This window comes from Tachysurus vachellii, chromosome 2 (genome assembly GCF_030014155.1).
Source record: "Tachysurus vachellii isolate PV-2020 chromosome 2, HZAU_Pvac_v1, whole genome shotgun sequence".
NCBI classification, from domain to species: domain Eukaryota; kingdom Metazoa; phylum Chordata; class Actinopteri; order Siluriformes; family Bagridae; genus Tachysurus; species Tachysurus vachellii.
This window is the reverse complement of record NC_083461.1, coordinates 36,856,777-36,879,276: the sequence shown is the minus strand read 5'-3', so window position 1 is coordinate 36,879,276 and position 22,500 is coordinate 36,856,777. Positions and strand designations below refer to the sequence as shown.

Sequence of the window (22,500 nt, the reverse complement as noted above, 5' to 3'; positions counted from 1 at the left end):
TTTGAGACGTCTTTAGACATTCTCTCTCTCTCTCTCTCTCTCTCTCTCACACACACACACACACACACACATACATGCACAGAAAAAAAAGACCAGCACACACACACACACACCCTGTTCTACAGTGACACAGCCAGAATTATGAACAGTTGCAAAAAGACGTGGATCAGATCGGACAGATGGCCTTGATTTAATATTTTAATCTGCGCCACCTACCAAAATTCAATTCCGGCGCCACCACAGTAAATCCAGCAACCCACTGTCATACGGGCAAATTTACAGCCTTGAGTTTACCTGTTCCACCAACCCTCCCTCCTCCCTCTCTCCCTCTCCATCTCTCTTCATCTTGCAAAAGAGATGAAAAATGGTTCCTATCACAGTTCCGCGCCATGTGCCCCAGAGAAAAGTGCCACATCACTGTTTGCTGTTCTCAACTGGACTGGGATTAAGAACAAAAACAGCTCCTGATAACACAGACGGTGCTCTTCAAGTGTAGCGAATTCACTGTAGATGGAGATGGGGTCGAAGGACTCATCAGCGTCAGCCGTCTAACGTTACACATGCTTTTATTCAAATCGGTCGATGGAGTGAATTCGAGAGAAGTGCAGAGCTCAGAGGTTGAGATCGTTTGCTAAATATATTGTAGTGCTCTCGAATTCTCGACTCTGATTGGTCAGAAGGTTTCGCTTCGTTGTCTATAAGAGCGGCTCTCATATTAACGGCTAAAAAAAAAATCAATCACATATTTAGTTTAATACCTTATTGTTTCTATGGTAACAACTTAGACTGGTGGATGTGGCACATAATCGAAGGCTAATAATAAACAAAACAAAGACAGCTCTTATTTTATAAGAAAAACATCTAATGATTAACACGGAGAAGTTTTTTTTAAAGCAGTCTCCACTGAATGAAGTGAAAGTCCGTTTAGATTTTAACACAATTTGACAGTATAAACTCCGGTTGTACCTTCAAAGGCACATTTCCCTTGCTTGTGCTTTATGTGAGAAAAATAAATCGATTTTTATTTTTTATTAAACGGTCCAACAGCGGTTCTTGGGGGGAGATCTGGGATTTGAGCGTGGAACCTTCCAGTTGCTCGCAACAAAATCCTGTTTGCTGAACTTCTAGTGCCCCAGAGGTACACCAGTACAAGCACACGTTTTTTCTAGGTGTATCACTCACTCACTCACTCATTTTCTACCACTTATCCGAACAACCTCGGGTCACGGGGAGCCTGTGCCTATCTCAGGCGTCATCGGGCATCAAGGCAGGATACACCCTGGACGGAGTGCCAACCCATCACAGGGCACACACACACACACTCTCATTCACTCACACAATCACACACTACGGACAATTTTCCAGAGATGCCAATCAACCTACCATGCATGTCTTTGGACCGGGGGAGGAAACCGGAGTACCCGGAGGAAACCCCCGAGGCACAGGGAGAATATGCAAACTCCACACACACAAGGCGGAGGCGGGAATCAAACCCCCAACCCTGGCGGTGTGAGGCGAACGTCCTAACCACTAAGCCACCGTGCCCCCCTCTAGGTGTATCAATTGTTCAAATCTTTCAGGATCTTCATACTGGTTACAAACAAAGGCAATTATGTGTCTAATACGATTAATGTGGCCCGGATCACTATTACGATAAATCTAATCCATTCAACACTTGACTCTTAACATCATTCATATATTCTTCTGGTTTCTGAGGATAACTGAGACTGGGTTCATGCATTCGTTCTTGTTTTCATAAAGGGTGCACATACCTTTGACCATATAGTGTAATAAAGCTAACATGCTGTCTATAGGTCTTGTAGACATCATGATTTGCTCCTTTTTGCAATGTAATGTACTGGTGAATTCAGTCTCTATTACATCCTGTTGTTGTCTTGTTACCTGATGGTGTTCACCTGGTCTGTGTTGGTTTGTTTGCTTGTGCCCTGTTATGCCACAACACTGTATCACTGTCGATTCTGTCAGTTCTGTCACCATGTTTATGTTTTCTTTGTTTCTGGTTAATCTCTAGCTTTGAATCTTCCTGGTAAAACCTCGTTTCTTCAAATCCATGTGACCCATGATAAAGAACTTGGATTATGATTCCTAGACTTGTGCCTATACAGTATGTGGCATACTGTATGTCCCATAGGGTAAACTACATGGGAGTGAAAACATTTACGTCATGAGACAGACCCCCTTATCCAGAGCGAATTAAATTTTTATCTTATCTTATACAACTGAGCAGCTGAGGGTTAAGGGGCCCAGCAGTGGCAGCTTGGTGGACCTGATATTCGAACTCACAACCTTCTGATTATTAACCCAACACCTTAACCACTTAAACTACCAAACCCCCTAAAAAAAAACCTTTTCACTGTCTCCACTAAACACGGCTGGTATCAAAAGTGCAACCAGGTGTTGAATCTGATACAAAACTCAACCTTGCTGTAGATATATTAAGTCATTATTTAAAAAAACAGTAAAATAAAAGTAAAATAAAAAAAATGTAATTTCCATATGTGACTGTCTACATGTCCAACCTTTGTCTTTATAACTCGCCTATAACATATTTTGCCGTTGGCAGACGCCCTTATACAGAGCAATCTACATTTATCTCATTTATACAACTGATCAGTGGCGGGTTAAGGGCCTTGCTCAGGGGCCCAGGAGTGAGAGTGTTGACAGTCCCTTAACTGTTATAAAACTGATTCCTTATAGAATCGTCCGATGTATAATTAGCGTGCGACAAAATGTGCCGAATTATTGGGGAAAAAAAAATTATAATTATTTTTTTTTTTACTCGAAATTTAATTTGTAAAGTGTTTTTAATCGAGTAAGTCCGTCGCGTTGTAGCGTTTGTCTTTCATTTTTCTTCCCAGCACTTTTCTTCCTTTCAAAGATCTCATCAAAGTCAGTGTGCCATTGTCTTTGGCATGCAACGCGACAGCTAAATTACTAGAATTCACTCGATTCCTCGTGACGTTCGTCCTTTTCCGAAAACGCGAATAAAAAGGAAGTTGACGCATGCAAATGAGCACTCTGGTACATTTAATAAAAGAGGGGTGCATCTGCTTCGCCCGATCCTCTGAGCCTCAACAAAACATGGTGAATCATCGGCGTGGGGATGAACAAGAAACAAAAACACTGACATTTTCATAAAGAGGAAAGACTTGACTGCTGAATGCTAAGTGGGATGGAGTGGTAATATTAGCATATGAATGATAATATTAGCAAATTAGAGAAAGGAAGAGGAAGAGATGGATAGATAGGGCAAAAAAAACAAAACAAAAACAAACAAACAAAAAAAAAACTTTACACCTTTGCAAAAAACACGTAAACACTTATTTACACATTTTATTCAGACTTTATTATTTGAGCTTAAGTTCAAAGGTTATGTCAATATTTATTGACAGTAAGGAATTTCCCACCACCAGATTCCGATGATGTAATGACCTTGTTATTCATTTAATCGGTTATTTCTGAGCAAAAGCGTCTCATCCTGAGCGCTAACCTGTAATCCAAAATGAATTGAGGGGATAGAAAATACTGTACGGACCCGAGAAGCAGACATAACAGGTTGTGTTGAAATATATCTGCTGTCTGACTATGGCAGACTCATCACTTCTTTCTTGAGGCGATATGGCACAAAAAACAGATTGAAGTTGAGACACGGCTCGAACGACTCCTTCTTTATCTTAGACGTCGTATTCGTATTTAAGTCTTAAGTCTGAATATTATACGTATTATCATATCTGTTTTTCCTAGGCTTTCAGTATTTTCCATCTTTCGACTATTCACGATATTTCGATATATGTCCTCTCTCACTCACTCATTTTCTACCGCTTATCCGAACTATCTCGGGTCACGGGGAGCCTGTGCCTATCTCAGGCGTCATCGGGCATCAAGGCAGGATACACCTGGACGGAGTGCCAACCCATCACAGGGCACACACACACACTCTCATTCACTCACGCAATCACACACTATGGACAATTTTCCAGAGATGCCAATCAACCTACCATGCATGTCTTTGGACCAGGGGAGGAAACCGGAGTACCCGGAGGAAACCCCCGAGGCACGGGGAGAACATGCAAACTCCACACACACAAGGCGGAGGTGGGAATCGAACCCCCAACCCTGGAGGTGTGAGGCGAACGTGCTAACCACTAAGCCACCGTGCCCCCACGTAGACGTTTCAATGATGTAAATTTAACTAGCCATTGTTTTGTTTTTTTCAGTGAATCAGCAATTTCTAATTACAAATCTTCAAATTTTTAAAGCACAACCAAAAACTTCTGCTTTTATAAAATCTCAAATCCGAAGCCCATCGTTTCCTGTTCGGGTAAACAGACATGAGTGTTATTTTCAGTCTAGCTAGTTAAGTCGTGTATGTTAACAGGAGCATTTCAAATCGTCTGATAGGATAATAAATTACACCAGAACCGACCGAGCGGAATAATTAACTTGTCAAGCAGCGACGAAATCTCTGAGGTCTCTGAAAAGCCATGGCAACATCTTCGTTCCTCTGCCCATCCTTTCGATGGATGCTGGATGCCTAATATTCCAGCATGCAATCTTCATTTGCTCTCTCTCTCTCTCTCTCTCTCTTTAATTTTTAATCTCTCTCAAAGTTAGCAAACAGAACAATAACTCTTCTGTCCTGAAGACGTTTTCTTTCCCTAAACTTGGAGTCTCCTTCCAAACACGCTAACCTTTTAACCTGAATAAAACAGGTCACTGTCTCACAACGCCAATGTCCTGGGTTTAATCCCGAGGCTGGTTTGCGTTTGATTTGCACAGAACGCTGATGATCGAAAATGAATCAACACCTTCCGTCCAATCAGAACAGAGAATTCAGCAGCACAGCGATCACAGACGTCGTATCTTTGTGACTCGAACGTGGTTCCCGTTTCTTTTTTTTATTTTTTTTTTTTTTTTTTTTTTTTTGACAGAATTGAGTTTCATGTAGACTTTCTAAAAAGTTTTGACTCGTTTTGAATATATCTTTATATTTTTAGGGAATTTATTAAATGTTAGAAATCGAACACTATTGATTTAGACTGTAGTTCCAATTGGTGGCAACTTTTAATATATATCTAAAATGAGTTAAGACTTTAGGATTTTAGTGGTTAAAGATTAAATTTTAAGCACTTTATGGCATCTGCTCTTATTTCTCTTATTTCTATGCAAAAACTATTTTTCATTATTTCATAAGCTAAAGTAAATCACATGGATGGACATTTGTTCATTTCTCATTACATCTTTGCTCATTAACTTATCAGCTGAATCAGTATGTTGAACACTGATTACACCGACACAGTTATTTATAGTCAGTCCCGTTTAAATCTTTGTGTGTGTGTGTGTGCGTGTGTGCGCGTGTGTGTGTGTGCGTGTGTGTGCGTGTGTGTGTGCACTGAATCCACTTTGGGATTCTGTTATTTGAGTCTTGCTGAAGTTACATCCTCGCTGTGTCTCGACAGATCTGAAAACCGTATTTTCGTTTGGAAACACAGGCGTTTTCAAACATTTTCCAAAAAAAAAAAAAAAAAGCTGTGTGTGTGTGTGTGTGTGTGTGTGTGTGTGTGTGTGTGTGTACATCCACTCTGAGACATTTAATTTAGACTTTAATTCAAGTATACAAGGATTCTTAATACTGTTTAACTGTTTAAATGTGTATGTGTGTAATTCTGTGTGTGTGTGTGTGTGTGTATGTGTGTGTGTGTGTTTGTATTACTAATAGATTTTGCTGAACTGAATCCACTTTGGGATTATTTTATTAGAGACTCGCTGAGTGTCTGAACAAAATATTTATTTGCTTTGTGTGTGTTGTGTCTAGATTCACTCTGGGACCATTTATTTTGTCTTTCTTTGACTATCAGTGGATTATTAATGCTGGTTGAATGAGTAAGTGTGTAAATCTGTGTGTGTGTGTGTGTGTGTGTGTGTGTGTGTGTGTGAGAGAGTGTGAGTGTGTGTGTCTAGGAGCCAGTCTCACTGCATATTTCATGAGGGTACCAATGTTATAGCCCAGAGGACACACACTCGCACACAAACACGCATTGGTGCACCCACACACAGTTGTGAATTCTATTGTTACTTTGAACATTTTAATGTGTTAAGAAGCAACAGGCATCAAGTATAAATTAGCTGCCTTAACACACACACACACACACACACACACACACACACACACACAAAACAGTGGTGAGACTCTACATGGATGAATTTTCCTGTCAGTGTATACGTATATATGTGGGTGTGTGTGTATGTGTGTGTGTGTGTGTGGGTGTGTGTTGCTCACCATGATGTGGTTGTGGATGAAGCCCTTTCGGTATCGTGCAGGTTTCAGATGAGGATATTCCTCTGTACTGGTCACTCGGATGCCCCACGCCCTCTTCCACGCTTCATACAGCTGCATGTGCACCGGATACACACCCGAGTGATGAGGCGCTACAGCGTAGCCCATGTCTACAGGAATACCATGCTCCTATACACACACACACACACACACACACACATTAGAGACAGTTCTATGCAACAACGCTAACTATTGTCCAAATCCTGAACGTTCTCTTTTACACAAATGCAAAAATAAATAAATAAAAAAATTACAAAAGTACAAAATGTCCTTTAGATCTGGAGACCTGGGCTGGTGGATCAAAAAGATCCCAAAGCAAAACACACAAACAAACATTTAAATACATGGGAGAGAAAATGGGGGGGCACAGTGTGTGTGGAGTTTGCATGTTCTCCCCGTGCCTCGGGGGTTTCCTCCGGGTACTCCGGTTTCCTCCCCGGGGCCAAAGACATGCATGGTAGGTTGATTGGCATCTCTGGAAAATTGTCCATAGTGTGTGATTGCGTGAGTGAATGAGAGTGCGTGTGTGTGTGTGTGCCCTGTGATGGGTTGGCACTCCGTCCAGGGTGTATCCTGCCTTGATGCCCGATGACGCCTGAGATAGGCACAGGCTCCCCGTGACCCGAGGTAGTTCGGATAAGCGGTAGAAGATGAGCGAGTGAGTGAGTGAGGGATAGAAAATGTTGACTTTTTGCTGTCTAATCTAACTTAAATATAAAACTGAAGACAAAAGAGACAAAAACAATGATATATGGATAAGACGACAGCAAATACACTTTATTGTATTAATACTATATGTAATCGGTGTCTGGTACAGTACCAAAATGTGTTCATATAACGTGTACCAGTATATATACATACTGTATATACAGTACCTGCATCTCACAGTCTTAAACCCTGCAAACGGGTTCAACTTGAACAAAACGGCTGCGTTATTCATCCGCTGTTTATAGAAAAGCACTTGTTTCAGTCCATTTTTCAAACATCGTTCTTTCAAACTAGATGAGACACTCGATCAAGTCAAGAAGCTGCGACACGGGGACTTGAAAATATCACTTTTGCTTATGAAGGATAAGCTGACAGAGCAGCATCAATTAAATCTATTGTAGGTTTTGCTCAGAATTTAATTCAGAAATAATTCAGGATGTTGCCACTTCCTGAAGAAATCCAATTCAAAAACACTCATCACTCATTTTCTACCGCTTATCCGAACTACCTCTGGTCACGGGGAGCCTGTGCCCATCTCAGGCGTCATCGGGCATCAAGGCAGGATACACCCTGGACGGAGTGCCAACCCATCGCAGGGCACACACACACACACACACTCTCATACACTCATGCAATCACACACTACGGACAATTTTCCAGAGATGCCAATCAACCTACCATGCATGTCTTTGGACCGGGGGAGGAAACCGGAGTACCCGGAGGAAACCCCCGAGGCACGGGGAGAACATGCAAACTCCACACACACAAGGCGGAGGCGGGAATCGAACCCCCAATCCTGGAGGTGTGAGGCGAACGTGCTAACCACTAAGCCACCGTGACCCCCCCAATTCAAAAACAGAGATGCCTAAAAAAATAAATAAAAAAAAAGTCTGATTTGGATCCAATCTGAAGTCTGATTACTTTAGATCAGACTCACAGCCAGAAAATCATTGGAAAGTCCATTTTAAATTCCACGTTGGTAAAACATACTGGCACGTCGGTACCACATACTGGTAAAAACGGTTAACGAATGAACGGACTAATAGTGTCATCTCGCCTACATCTACGTTCACGATGGTACATATGGAACAAGTTCAGCATCAGCATCAGTCCCTGGTCCAACGTAATGTCTCAACTACTCCTGATGTAGACGAGAATATACCCCAAAATCATGTTACTGTGTCACTCGGTTTTGTTGGCTCTAAACAAAATAAATCAGCTCCGGCGTATAACCCTGGTGCAGCGCTACAGCGAAGATGATATTACGGAAATAAAAGCAGACGGTGTATGTATGAGATATGGATCTGTCTCCTTCGTGTCTCATACCTATCAATTCTACAGATTTTATGTCCTTTCTTATAGCTACAGAGACACGCTGTGTGCTTTATGTTGTCTCTCTCTTCAATAGGAAGGTCCTGGCATGCCGATAACACTCAGTGTGGATGTCATACATTATAAAACATTAGTGTGAGGGAAGGATTTGTTTTTCTGGGAGATTTCAGAGAACAAAGTGTAAAGTATATTCGCTCAAGTAGAACTTTAGATGTTCGGTTAAGTAGAAGATGTCCACACACACACACACACACACACACACACACACACACAAGGAGGACATAATGAAAAAATGCATTACACAGGACAGAGAGGGAGCACAGCAGGTGTTTAATAGGGGTGAGTACACACATATACACACACAAACACAACCACACACACACACACACACACATTAGAAAGAATACTGGCAATGATTAAGTTTGAACCCAGTGGACATATTGGTGTTTAATCACACAGGAAATGAAATGTGTCCTCTGAGCCAAGATCCAGAAACAGTATGTGTGTGTGTGTGTGTGTGTGTGTGTGTGTGTGTAACAGTGAGTGTAAGGTTCAGGACCTGAGCATGCATGAGACATTTCATGGTTTACCAACTGCGACTGGACCACATTTAATAAAAGTGGGAGTGATTTTGTGTGTGTGTGTGTGTGTGTGTGTGATTGAGTGTGTGAGAGTGAGACGTGCTTGTTCGCTCCTGATCTCTTAACCTTTATGTAAAAAAGCCACAAGAAACAGCCTCTGACTCAGACATCAACTAAGGGAACGAGACTGAACTTTGAACCCTGGTCCATTTGAACGTTTTGCGTGTGGAGAAAATAGAAACAGTGTCACAACGACGTATAATAAGTGATCGTGTCTCCTGTCAAATCTCAGGGTCAGGTGACTCTGGTTCAAGGGTTCACGCTCTGTACTCTTAATGGATGCAGGATCAAATGATATGGTTGTAACTGATGCGGTTTGAAGAACACAATACCGTTCTGTATTCATTCATTCATTCGTTCATCTTCTACCGCTTATCCGAACTACCTCGGGTCACGGGGAGCCTGTGCCTATCTCAGGCGTCATCGGGCATCAAGGCAGGATACACCCTGGACGGAGTGCCAACCCATCGCAGGGAACACACACACACACACACTATCATTCACTCACGCAATCACACACTACGGACAATTTTCCAGAGATGCCAATCAACCTACCATGCATGTCTTTGGCCCGGGGGAGGAAACCAGAGTACCCGGAGGAAACCCCTGAGGCACGGGGAGAACATGCAAACTCCACACACACAAGGCGGAGGTGGGAATCGAACCCCGACCCTGGAGGTGTGAGGCGAACGTGCTAAACACTAAGCCACCGTGCCCCCTCCGTTCTCTATTATTAAACGGATTATGAAACTAGCGTAAAGGTTTACGACACCGGTTTTGGGGAATTTTGGCTCTCGGCTCACTTTAGGGATCTAAAAATATTTCGCTCGAAATGAAAGAAGCAAATTCATCAACTAGATAAAGAGTTCCCTTTTTTTTCGTTTGGTTTCTTTAATCTAACAAATATGAGAAAATTACCTCAGTGAATATTTAAAAAATGTTCCATTAAGCAGAAAAACAAAAACAAAGAAATTAACTGCTCTCTGAAAAAAAAAAAAACACCCTAAAATTTCACCTCATTTAAAGATATTAGCGGCAGGTTTAAGCGACTCTTTAGCCAGACGAATGCAAGATCTCTTAATATGAAAAACATGTAGTCTCTCCTCCATTTCTCTCTCCTAAATGCAGGCATCGCCCCAAGGAATGAAGAAAAACAATAAAAGCTTTAAAGACAACAAAATCCAAAGCCCAGGCGGCTTTCCGAGTGAAACCTATAAGATATTCGCTAATGTTTTTTTCCCCCTCTGTATCTGCCAAAATGTTTTCTCAGGCCCTCGAGGACGGACTCTTGCGACAGACACTTAACAAGGCTTGATATAACCGTTATTCTAAAAAGAAAGGAAAAAATAAAAAACTGGCACCCAGAGGAGGTTGGAGGGTTTACATTGATCTCAATATGGATCAGAAAATATTGGTAAATAGACCCTGTAGGTATAACGGATAATAAAATGGCCCATCTGGACCAGATTGGCGCTATCATTTGCTAAAACAAACCAAACAGTGGCCAAATCCTCTCCTGGGGGACTGCTGGTTCAGACCCCCCTTTAATTACCAGGCTTGGTACAGTCTAAGACAGAAATCTGGCTCTGCAAACATTTCTTCAGTTTTATCCCTCTGGGTAAAGCTGTTTTCTTTCTTTCTGTTTTCTTTTTAATACGACAGTGTTTTCCTTCAGAAAATCTCTTATCTTGAGTATTAACCATCCTTGAGGAACCCTTTTGAGTTGGAATCAAGAAACCGCGCTGCATCTAATGACTCGGACTGCAGAACATGTTCCTGAGGTTATTCCTCCAATTCAAGTCATACTATATACACCGTTCAGAAATAACATTAAAACATTGATTATGTTGTTGCCGAGGCACCTGGAAAGGAACCCAGGAATGTTCTGCTGGGAAACCTGAAGTCCTGGCATTCATTCATTCATTCATCTTCTACCGTTTATCCGAACTACCTCGGGTCACAGGGAGCCTGTGCCTATCTCAGGCATCATTGGGCATCAAGGCAGGATACACCCTGGACAGAGTGCCAACCCATCGCAGGGCACACACACACACACACACACTCTCATTCACTCACGCAATCACGCACTACAGACAATTTTCCAGAGATGCCAATCAACCTACCATGCATGCATTTGGACCGGGGGAGGAAACCGGAGTACCCAGAGGAAACCCCCGAGGCATGGGGAGAACATGCAAACTCCACACACAAGGCGGAGGCGGGAATCGAACCCCGACCCTGGAGGTGTGAGGCGAATATGCTAACCACTAAGCCACCGTGCCCCCTTCCTGGCATTCATGTGTATGTTATTTTGACAAGTACCAGGGAAGTGGTAACTCAGTGGACTACTACCAAGCTGTCTCTGCTGGGCCCTTGAGCAAGGCCATTAACGCTCAATTGCTCAAAAGAGAAAAATAAGTCACTCTGGATAAGTTAGTCTGCCAAATACCAGAAAAGTAAATAGCAGAGCTGGGAGTAAGTCACACATGTGCAAGTCACAAGTAAGTCTCAAGTCTCAAGCAAGTCCGAGTCAATTTTTGTGAGAGTCAAGTCAAGTCAAGTCAAGTCACTGCTTTATGTCAAGTCAAGTCAAGTCAAGTCGTAGCTTGAGTCAAGCAAGTCACTGGCAAGTCATACAGATGTTTGATGGTTTAACTAAATGTATATATTAAACAAAGTTAAATCTACAGTATTTATGGACTATGAGAGTTTTATTTGCAACAAAAATGATTATATGCATTTATTTTTAAAAGGTGTCCACATACAGGTGAGTTGTAAATACAATAAAAATCTAAAAATGAATAAAAATCAAAACTACAAAGAATAAGATGTAAATGTAACTGAAATAAGGCCAACATAAAAGCATGAAAAGTTTCAATATGCCTCAAACATGGCAGAAGACCATGGAAAAGAAGACCATTTTTTGAACAGGCATTCCCTTTTAATGGGACATGAACACATCCTTAAATTAGATCCTTCCTTTTTAACAACAGAATAACAACAACAATCAATCACGTCAACCAAAAAACGTAAATTATTGAGAGAGAGAGAGCGAGAGAGAGAGAGAGAGAGAGAGAGAGAGAGATGATGATTGGAGTGAGTGTAATTTATTAATATTAAAGGGATAGTTCACCTAAAAATGAAAATTCTGTTATAATTTTCTCACCTTCATGATGTTACAAACCTGTATAAATGTCTTAGTTTTGATGAACACACATGTAGATATTTTGAGGACTGTTTGTAACCAAACCATTCATGAGCCCCATTCACTTGATAGTGGGGAAAAAGAATACTATAGAAGTGAATGGGGCTCATGAATGGTTTGGTTACAAACATTCCTCAAAATATCTTCCTCCGTGTTCATCTAAACAAAGAAATTTATACAGGTTTGTAACATCACGAGGGTGAGAAACATTTTTTTATTTTTGGGTGAAAAAGAATTTTTTTATTTTTGGGTGAACTGTCCCTTTAAATTGAATGTGTGTGCGTGTGCATGCGAGACAAGAATATGGCTGTGCTTGCAACTCAGAGGTTTTTATTTTTATATTTATATTTATGTTTTTTATATATATGTGCATCCCCATAAACGATCCATACATTTTTCACTCAAAGCCTAACACTGAAGACCAATTATAAGTGCAAAAAAGCTGACATTTCCACATAAACAGTGACCAAACATTTACACTACATTGCACTTGCAAAAAATTTCATTTGATAGAACTTTGTCATTCAATTGTGAGCGATGTGGTCGCATTCTGCTGTTCTTCTCTTCTCATCTCACACAAAATCCCGGTACCCGAACTTAATTATTTTTGGTGTAGCGCCTTCCATGTTTCGTCACGACTGTTAAGGTTTATTAGTTAGTGCACGCGCTCCCTCTGCTTGTCTGCTGCGTCACGTGGTTAGATTACTCTCTTGTGTGCGTTTAAAAACAGATTTAAAAACATAATTCCTCTATTATGACTATTTTTTATAATCACACCCTCCAGTGTCAACCATATGAGGATGAGGTTCCCCTTTGAGTCTGGTTCCTCTCAAGGTTTCTTCCTTACCATCTAAGGGAGTTTTTCCTCCCCACAGTCACCTGAGTCACCTCAGACTTGCTCATTGGGGATAAATACATACACATTGTGAACTAAATCCATCTAATATTAATCTCGAATTTTGCATTCTATTAATGTTTACTATGTTTATGTTCTGTAAAGCTGCTTTGAGACAATGTCAATTGTAAAAAATGCTATACAAATAAACTTGAATTGAAATTCAAGGTTCGATTCCCGCCTCCGCCTTGTGTGTGTGGAGTTTGCATGTTCTCCCCGTGCCACGGGGGTTTCCTCCGGGTACTCCGGTTTCCTCCCCGGTCCAAAGACATGCATGGTAGGTTGATTGGAATCTCTGGAAAATTGTCCGTAGTGTGTGATTGTGTGAGTGAATGAGAGTGTGTGTGTCCTGCGATGGGTTGGCACTCCGTCCAGGGTGTATCCTGCCTTGATGCCCAATGACGCCTGAGATAGGCACAGGCTCCCCGTGACCCGAAGTAGTTCGGATAAGCGGTAGAAGATGAATGAATGAATGAATGAAATTCAAGGTTCGATTCCCGCCTCCGCCTTGTGTGTGTGGAGTTTGCATGTTCTCCCCGTGCCACGGGGGTTTCCTCCGGGTACTCCGGTTTCCTCCCCCGGTCCAAAGCCATGCATGGTAGGTTGATTGGCATCTCTGGAAAATTGTACGTAGTGTGTGATTGTGTGAGTGAATGAGTGTGTGTGTGTGTGCCCTGTGATGGGTTGGCACTCCGTCCAGGGTGTATCCTGCCTTGATGCCCGATGACGCCTGAGATAGGCACAGGCTCCCCGTGACCCGAGGTAGTTTGGATAAGCGGTAGAAGATGAGAGAGATGAGAGTGAAATTGAATTGAATTCTGACCACTAAAGACAGATTCACAAATAACCTGCTTGATCTGTCTTAACTTCTCACTGTACCCTTAAACACAAACGATCTAGATGTAATGACTAACAGCATATGTGCTATCTTCAATAGCACATTAGACACTGTTGCCCCAATCCGAATAAAGAAGGTTAGAGACAAAACACCTGCACTGTGGTATAATAGTTATACTCACACCCTCAAGAGAGAAACCTGTAACCTTGAGCGAAAGTGGGGAAAAACTAAATTAGCGGATTTTAGAATTGCGTATAAGGAAAGTATGTCCAACTATAGACAGGCTCTAGGGTGAGCACCTGAGCAAACAAATATATATCGTCGCTGTCGGGCGGAAACCTCGTATGTCCAAATTTTGTCAATTTCATATTTTTTCACATATCGATGCTATTGGTCAGTCACACGTGGGTCTGTTATTTTTACAAGTTATTAAACAATCTAAAGTCTTGAAAATAGCTTGAGCGCAAATCTCATAACTCCATTGGACACTTCAACTGTCCACCTCTTCCTCACTCCGCGGGAGAGCTTCGCGGCATATTTCTCCTCAAGAAGAGTCGCAACGAATCAACACGTCTTCTGAGGTAAATGTCTTCAAAACACTCGGCTCAAAGAAACAAAAATCTTGACCCCCGCTAGTTCTGGTGCTCGTCTGAGGACAGGAATTTAGCGCAAGACAATCCACTTAAAGGACATAAAGAATCTGCTGGTAAAGTCTTGGTGCCAGAAACCACTTCAAACCTTCAGAGGTCTTGTTGACTCCATGCCTTAAAGGCTGTTTTGGCTCATCGGTTTATGTTGATTATCTTTTAGCCACCAACGGAGAATCCCACTGTTCTATGTGGGATGTGTTAGCCTAGTGGTTAAGGCGTTAGACTACTAATTGGAAGGTCATGAGCTCAAATCCCAGGTCCACCAAGCTGCCAGTGCTTGCCCCTTGAGCAAGGCCCTTGATACTCAATTGCTCAGACATTGTAAGTCACTCTGAATAAAGGTCTCTGCTAAATACCGTAAATGTTCTACATGAAAAGATTTCTGGCCATTAGATCTTTCCCTTGATAAGGAATTTGACCATCGTGGATATTTCTTTCATCAGAGATCTTTACTTTGTATTCTCTCACTTCAAGGCTTCACTCTGTTTAACAGCTTGGCTGCACTGATGAGTAAAAAGCAAAGATGATTTCCTACATGTTCTCCCCATAACCTTATGCATGCTTCCAAGTTCTCAGGTTTCCTTTCACCTCCCAAAGACATGCCAGTCGGTGCATCTAAATATCCCGTACATGTGTGTGTATGAGTGTGTGCATGGTATACACTGGCATGGTCTGGAGTCTTATTCAAGATGTATTCATTATGCACAGAGTTCCCAGGATAGACTCCAGACCCAGCAAGACCTTGATCAGGATAAAGTGAACGAAATAATGAACTTCTTTTGTACCTTTGCCAAACCTGATCATTTCATTTGCTTGGACTTGCATCTTTCCTGTTCAAAAGGCCCTTCAAAAAGAAAAGGAGGACTTGCTTCTTTAAGGTGTTTCTTTAAGGTGGACTATTGAGCGGACTTGACTGCAAAAGGAGCGACACTGCCTTCATCCTTCTGGCGGCTCCAGACAGTCCGTCTATGCTGAATGAATCGCTTATTGTCAGAACCTTCAAACAAATCTAGCTACTTTATTTTGTTGCCACAAGCAAGTGGTCAAGGTTCCAAAGGTTGTTAAAGAGCCTGTTGAGGTCCTAAGTTTACATCCCACTTGCTGAAACTGCAAAATGTAATTAATTTATAGGATTTTTTTTTTATTTAGTTCTACTAAATAAAACTACAAATTTGAGTTGATCTCAAAATCATAGAAGGGGGTCAAATAAGCAAAGATTGTGCAGGAGCTGAGGATTTCTCTGAATAACTCTGGGCAGTTTTGCTGCTCAGGACAAACAAGAAACTCATTAAAACAATCCCAAAACATAAAGTCGGTCTCCAAATGCTGGGTTAAGAATTGAGGGGATGTAAAGTTTTGAAGTTAACTTGTGTAAATTCAGTTACTATTAAGATACTAACTGATACAGATAGTGTCTCTTATTTCTTTTCAATTATTACCATTTTTCAAATTCAGCCAAAGGGATGTAAACTTATGACCTCATGTGTATGAAGATTGAGAATCACTTCCAAGAGAAGACTGAAGTACAAATGCAGTAAATGTTAATGAAACAAACATGGAAAACTTTTTGAAAGTGTTCTTTCATTCATCATCAGGAGAAGCCTGCTTCGGGGCATGGTGCTTTAAATGAAATTAGGCTAATAGTTTGGTTATATTTTGGTAAATACACACCCCCTATTTTCCCTCTGAAATCTAAATGTAGACCTGACAGCATCACTGCGTCACACCTTCTGTACACATTCTTATATATATATTATTTTCTGTTGATACCTCACAGTCTTTTCTTTTTAATAAGTGCCTTGATCGACATTCTACATTGTTTTAAAAGCACAAAATCCATCAAGTTCCCTTCCGCAAATGTAATTACAACCCAACGCAAAAACGAAGCAGGATGCAGCTCCCTAAAGAGATGCAGAAGAATGGTTTGGAACGCTACCCACTTAATAAGCTTATTCATAAAAGACAGAGGATTTCCGAATGTTTCTCCACTGTGTGACATGTTAATTAAAGACAGTTTGATTTGCTAGATTTGTTAGCTTTTTTCTTTTCTTATTAAAAATAAATAAATAAATAAATAAAAATATTTCCTAAAGGAATATATCCTTTAGAAATCCTTGACATGGCATTATTAGACAGACAAAGAGGGCTTTTGTTCTTCTGAGAGAAGAAAGTGGTCCCTACAAATCCTCTTTCAGAGACAGATATAAAAAAAAAACATCGAGGAAGATTTTAAAAGCAGCCTTTTTTCTGGTAACACAATCCATGACTCAAGGTCTTTTTTTAATACAACACTACCCGCTTAATAAGCTTATTCATAAAAGATGAAGGATTTCTGAATGTTTCTCAACTGTATGACACGATAATTAAAGACAGTTCGCTTTGCTAGATTTGTTCGCTTTTTTCTTTTCTTTCATAAATGAAATAAAATAAAATACCAGGCCGGTTCAAGAAGTGAAGGCTTGAACAGGGACGATGGTATCTTTTAATTATACACACAGTTAGTTTATTTAAATCGTTGCTTTTCGTTATTTTAACATGTTAGCTAATTTAATTACAAGATACGTTCCTATATATTTCGGTGTTTTAACATTGCCTTATAATTTCAAGAAATTCCACGTTAATTCATAAAATTGAAATTTAAAGAAACTAGTTATTTCAAGTTAATATTTTACGATGTGAAAGTAGCGACTCGTAACTTAACTTGCGTTGAAGCTATTTCAAAGTTTTTAATCACTTTTTTTCCACTAATCTGTTATCATTTTCTAAAATTTTAAAGAGTTAAAATTCTATTCTTCAAAACATAAAAAGCGTAAACCTGCATTTTTATTACTCTCACCAGTGCGAAGTCCTTGTTGAGGATCATCTGCTCCATGAGCGACGACTCGTTGTGAAAGAGATGAGGCTGCATGTGACTCCACATGTGAGGAAACCACCAGAACTCGTTTACGTATTTCAGCAGGAGATCGTCGCCGTCGTTTTCCTCCTGAGTGCCTGAACATGCACAAACGTACCTATGTAGTTGATTGGCTACAGCGTGACATCACCAGCTACATCATTTACAACTCTTCACACACACACACACACGCTCAGTTACATACCTGTGTGGAAAAACTTGCCCGAGAATCCCAAATTGAAGGTAAAGTTCGAGATTTGTGTGCGCAGCGTGTTCTGCGTCTCGAGGAGAGCCTGAGAAAATAAATAACAAAGTGAATGACAATTAAAAAGTTCTACCATCACCATGTTTTATTTTTGTTAAATTGTCGAATTATTTGTTTAACAGCACCTCAAATATACATGTCATATAACTCCAATGATCTCATATAACGTCCTGATCATGAATTGATGTCAATTTTTCGCTAGTAATTCCTGGCTAAATACTGAAAAATTAGCAGGTACCACTGCAAGGCAGAAGCAGTAACGATATTGCTATGGTGACTGTGTCTGTGTCATGAGGTGTTTTCTTCATACGGAGCACTTTTTCTACAGAAAGTCAATAGATAGTGTGCAGACAGCTGGATGCCAAGGTGATCGGCTCGGACCTGTGAGTATTAATTTAATCTGTTTGTGTTCAATACATCTGTCCAGCCTTCATTCATGTTTTAATAACTTCAAGTATTTAACGTTTTTCAATGTCAGCGAGTCAACGAAAATATACCAAAATCGACTGAACAAACGTTAGGTGTATGAACACAATATGAATTTGCAGAGAGAGAGAAAGAAAGAGTTAGATAGATTAAAAAACTAAAGCGCCGCTGCATCGCTTTGTTTAACGTCGTGAGGACACAAGGGCTAAATCAAAAACATTAGCAAAGGACATTTAAATTGCAAATCAGAATTTGATTGCTAAATAAATGTACAATGAAATAAGTTCTTGATTGCGTGAGTGAATGAGAGTGTGTGTGTGTGCCCTGTGATGGGTTGGCACTCCGTCCAGGGTGTATCCTGCCTTGATGCCCGATGACGCCTGAGATAGGCACAGGCTCCCCGTGACCTGAGGTAGTTCGGATAAAGCGGTAGAAAATGAATGAGAGAGTGAAATAAGTTCTAAAGATTAACATGCAACACGTTCGGTGACGTAAAAATAAATTAGGTTTCGCAAAAAAAAAAAAAAAAAAAAAAAAGAAAAACCTTGAGGATGTTTAAAACAAAAAACACATCCTTTATTGCTGTGTCTTCTTTAGGCTATGTAAGGTATAAAACAAATGACTGTTCACATTTAATTGCTTAAAAAAAAACCCAGTTACACAGCCTAACTCATACATAGGGTGTGCCTCGATCCACTAATGTAGTGAATAATATGTTCATAATGGTACTGGCCTCGTTTGTGGCGTGCTAAGTCAAGACGCTTATTAGAAAGAACGATTATATCAGAGAGAATAAGAAACCACCAGTGAATTTGGGTGAGAGAAAGACAATCAAACAAAGAGAAACACTTTACAGGGATCCTAGGACGAGACCAGTTAGCCTAGCAACCTACTAGCCTGCTAGTTGAAATAAAGAATCTATAGAGATGTATAACCCTTGTTGGAAGTAGCTTTGCCTAAAAAAACAGGATATTCTGATTGATAAAGAGTGACAATGCTTAAAAAAGGAAATAGAAAAAACTGGTAACTAACATAGAAAACTAAGGAAAGAAAAGAGAAAAACAAAGAAGAGAACACTTGCCAAGGGAATAACAAGGAAAAGAAAAAAAACAACAACAAAAAAAAAAACAAAGTTTTCCTCAAAATTTGGGATACAAAGTGAAAAATATTTTTGTATCCTACAACTAACAAGAACAAAATAAACAAGGAAGACAGCATACAAAGAGAAAACTAAGAGGAAACCAGTTGGGAAAAAACAGCTAGTAATGAAAACAGCTAACAAGGGAAAAGGCTAACAAGGAAGAGAGTGCGCAAAGAGTACAGCTAAGAATGAAAAGCTGGAAGGAAAAATGTCTAACAAGGAAAAGATAACAGCTAACAAGGACAATATAAACAGAAAAAAAACAGATAACAGCTAACAAGGACAATATGAACAGAAAAAAAAACAGATAAAGAAAACAGCTAACAAGTAGAATAGCTAACAATGAAAAACTGACAGGAAAATATAGTATAGAGAAATGGCTGACAAAGAGAACAGGTAAAGCCAACAATGAAAACATGTTTCACAGCTAGCAAGGAAAGCAGATAACACAGAAACCACATAGCAAATAAAACAATGAGGAAACAGAGCTAACGAGAAGCAGAGCTAAGAGCTGAGGTAACGTTATTAAAGCTAGCTAGCTGCTAGCTAGCTGAAAGAATTTGCTTTAACAGAAACAGGAAGTCTTTCAGAGTTCTATCGAGACAATAATATGAAAACATTTGGTAACGAAGAAAGTTTATAAAAAAAAAAAAAAAAAAACAACAAAAAAAAATCAGCGGGAATAAAACAGTAGCAGTGAAGGTTTGAATGAATGTTGATATACCGCTAGTGATGTGTAGCCCATCCGAATGAATATTTGTATTCTGGAATATATTCCCAGAAACCTATAGTGGAATTTGTTCTGACAAGAGACTCACATGCATTGTGTGCATTTGTGTGTGTGTGTGTGTGTGTGTGTGTGTGTGTGTGTGTGTGTGTGTGTGTGAGTGTGTGTGAGAGATCAATCTCTGTTGTGTGGATAATGGTGTTGGCAGGTACCAAGGTAGTATATTTCCTACCTTAGACACTATGCACATGTGATCGATATTCTTCACCTGACTGTCACATTTCTATGTGTGTGTGTGTGTGTGTGTGTGTGTGTGTGTGTGTGTGTGTGTGTGTGTGTGGGCGGATGTGTAACATGTCAGTAGTTTGTAGCAGTGCTATGGTAATATTGCAGTTGTCAGGAATGTATGTGTTAGCCAAGTTGGACGATGTCACCGAGCCATTTCTCACTCAGTGCTGACACACACACGTGCCCGCACGCACACACACACACACACACACACAACTTATTCAATTATATCCTCTTCTCCGAGTGTGACTGTTATTCCCTAGGATGTCTCTGACCTTAATTCCATTTACGCGTAACTAAACGACACTTAAAATCACATTCGAGTGATGAAATACATGCCAGCTCGCTAATCTAATCAGTCTGTGTGTATGTGTGTGTGTGTGTGTGTATGTGTGTGTGTGTGCGCACAAGTGTGTTTTACACTGTAACTCAATAAAGCCAGTGTTTTTTGATTGAGAGCTCATTAATGTAAAATGATCCTCCTCTCGTACAAACGGCATTTAATGTGATGTACGGAGCAGGACGGGATCCTGGCAGAGTCGCTTGTTGATTGGATTACGGCTTCATGAATATTTATGAGACGCTTATGAATATTTATATGGCAGATATACAGCAGCGTGGAGCAGAGCTGGAGAGAAACAGACAGAGAGAAAGAGAAGGAGGGAAAAATAATACACAAACACACTGGTGCTGATGAACACACTGACACGCAGTGACACAAAAGACCAGAGTGAACGAGTGATGGAGGGCGAGAGGGGATGAGGGGCCGTGTGAAAGACAAGAGGCTGCAGGCAAGAGAGAGAGAGCGAGAGAGAGAGAGAGAGAGAGAGAGAGAGAGAGAGAGAGAGTAACGAAATGGGGTGTTGTGAATAGATGGAAAGATGGATGGATGAAAGAAAGAAAGAAAGAAAGAAAGAAAGAAAGAAAGAAAGAAAGACAGGGAAGGACAGATGAGAAAGAAAAAAGAAATATTCGTCTTTCTCTTTGCTATTATCAATCTTTTTTGTTCATTCTTTTTTCACTCTCAAATATGTTTCTTTACCTTTTTTTTTTTTTTTTTTTTTACAATTTCTCTCTCTCTCTCTATCCCTCTTTCTGTTTTCTTCCTTTCTCAGGTCTTTCCCTTATGTACACCTTTCACTCTAAGCCTTATTTTGTCTTTCTTTCGTTTTTGTTCTTTTTTCCCATGCCTTCTTTCCATTTTTGTACTCTCTATACTGTCTTTCATTATTTTGTTCTGAGCATGAAAAAATGGATAGAAAAGAAAGAAAATTATATGACAAAGAAAAAAAAGAACAAAAGAAGGCTGGATCATAGAGAAAGAAAACCAGGAAAGACAAACAGGGATTCTTTACATCCCTCTTTCACTTTTTTAATTAATCCTTTCTTTCACTCTCGCATGAACTGCATATTCTTGTTTTCTGTCTTTCTCTTTAATATACACATCTCTCGCTTTCTCTTGTTCCTTCCCTGACATACATCTATCTTTCTTTTCCTTATATCCATTATTGCACACTCCAAGCAAAAGAAAGAAAGAAAGAAAGAAAGAAAGAGAATATTTCTGTTTTCTTCCTGCTTCTCTTATATACCCATGTCTTGCTTGTTCTGTCCCTTATATACACCTTCCACACTCTGTTCCCTTATCCTTTCTTTTTTTCTCTTTCTTTCTCCTCCTCGTCCTGTAGGAGAGACAGATTGAAAACCGGGCCCAACAAAACAACAACAAATAGAAGTGTGATGACAGAAAGTGAATGACAGCAGAGAAAGAGAGAGAGAGAGAGAGAGAGAGAGAGAGAGAGAGAGAGAGAGAGAGAGAGAGAGAGAGAGAAATGCATCGGGTGACAGAAAAAATAAACAGATCAGCAGAATGGAGAGCCTTGGGATTTTTTTTAGATTTGTTTCACATACATCAAAAATTTCCCCCAAAACCCCTGACAAAGACTGTCTCTTTTCTCTCATAACACACACACACACACACACACACACACACAGGGTACAACGAAGGGACCAGAATAGCAAGCAGGAAAAAAAACATGGACGTGTCGGAAAAGTTGGGAAGGAGGAAAAACTTTGGGAAGTGATAAGCAGCATTGTGTTGAGTGTGTGTTGGAGTGTGTTATTGATCCGGCTCCG

At 40.3% G+C, this 22,500-nt stretch overlaps 1 protein-coding gene across 1 annotated transcript in view; it reads right to left on the bottom strand.

Annotated features, from left to right (window-relative positions):
• The window catches only part of ndst3 (N-deacetylase/N-sulfotransferase (heparan glucosaminyl) 3), a 71,934-nt gene that overhangs the window by 32,949 nt on the left and 16,485 nt on the right, over positions 1–22,500 (bottom strand). The window contains exons 3-5 of the mRNA XM_060892240.1: positions 17,726–17,813; positions 17,464–17,618; positions 6,302–6,487 (exon numbers count right to left, since the gene is read on the bottom strand). Coding sequence (XP_060748223.1) covers positions 6,302–6,487; positions 17,464–17,618; positions 17,726–17,813 — 429 coding nt within the window. The remainder of the gene's footprint in view (positions 1–6,301; positions 6,488–17,463; positions 17,619–17,725; positions 17,814–22,500) is intronic.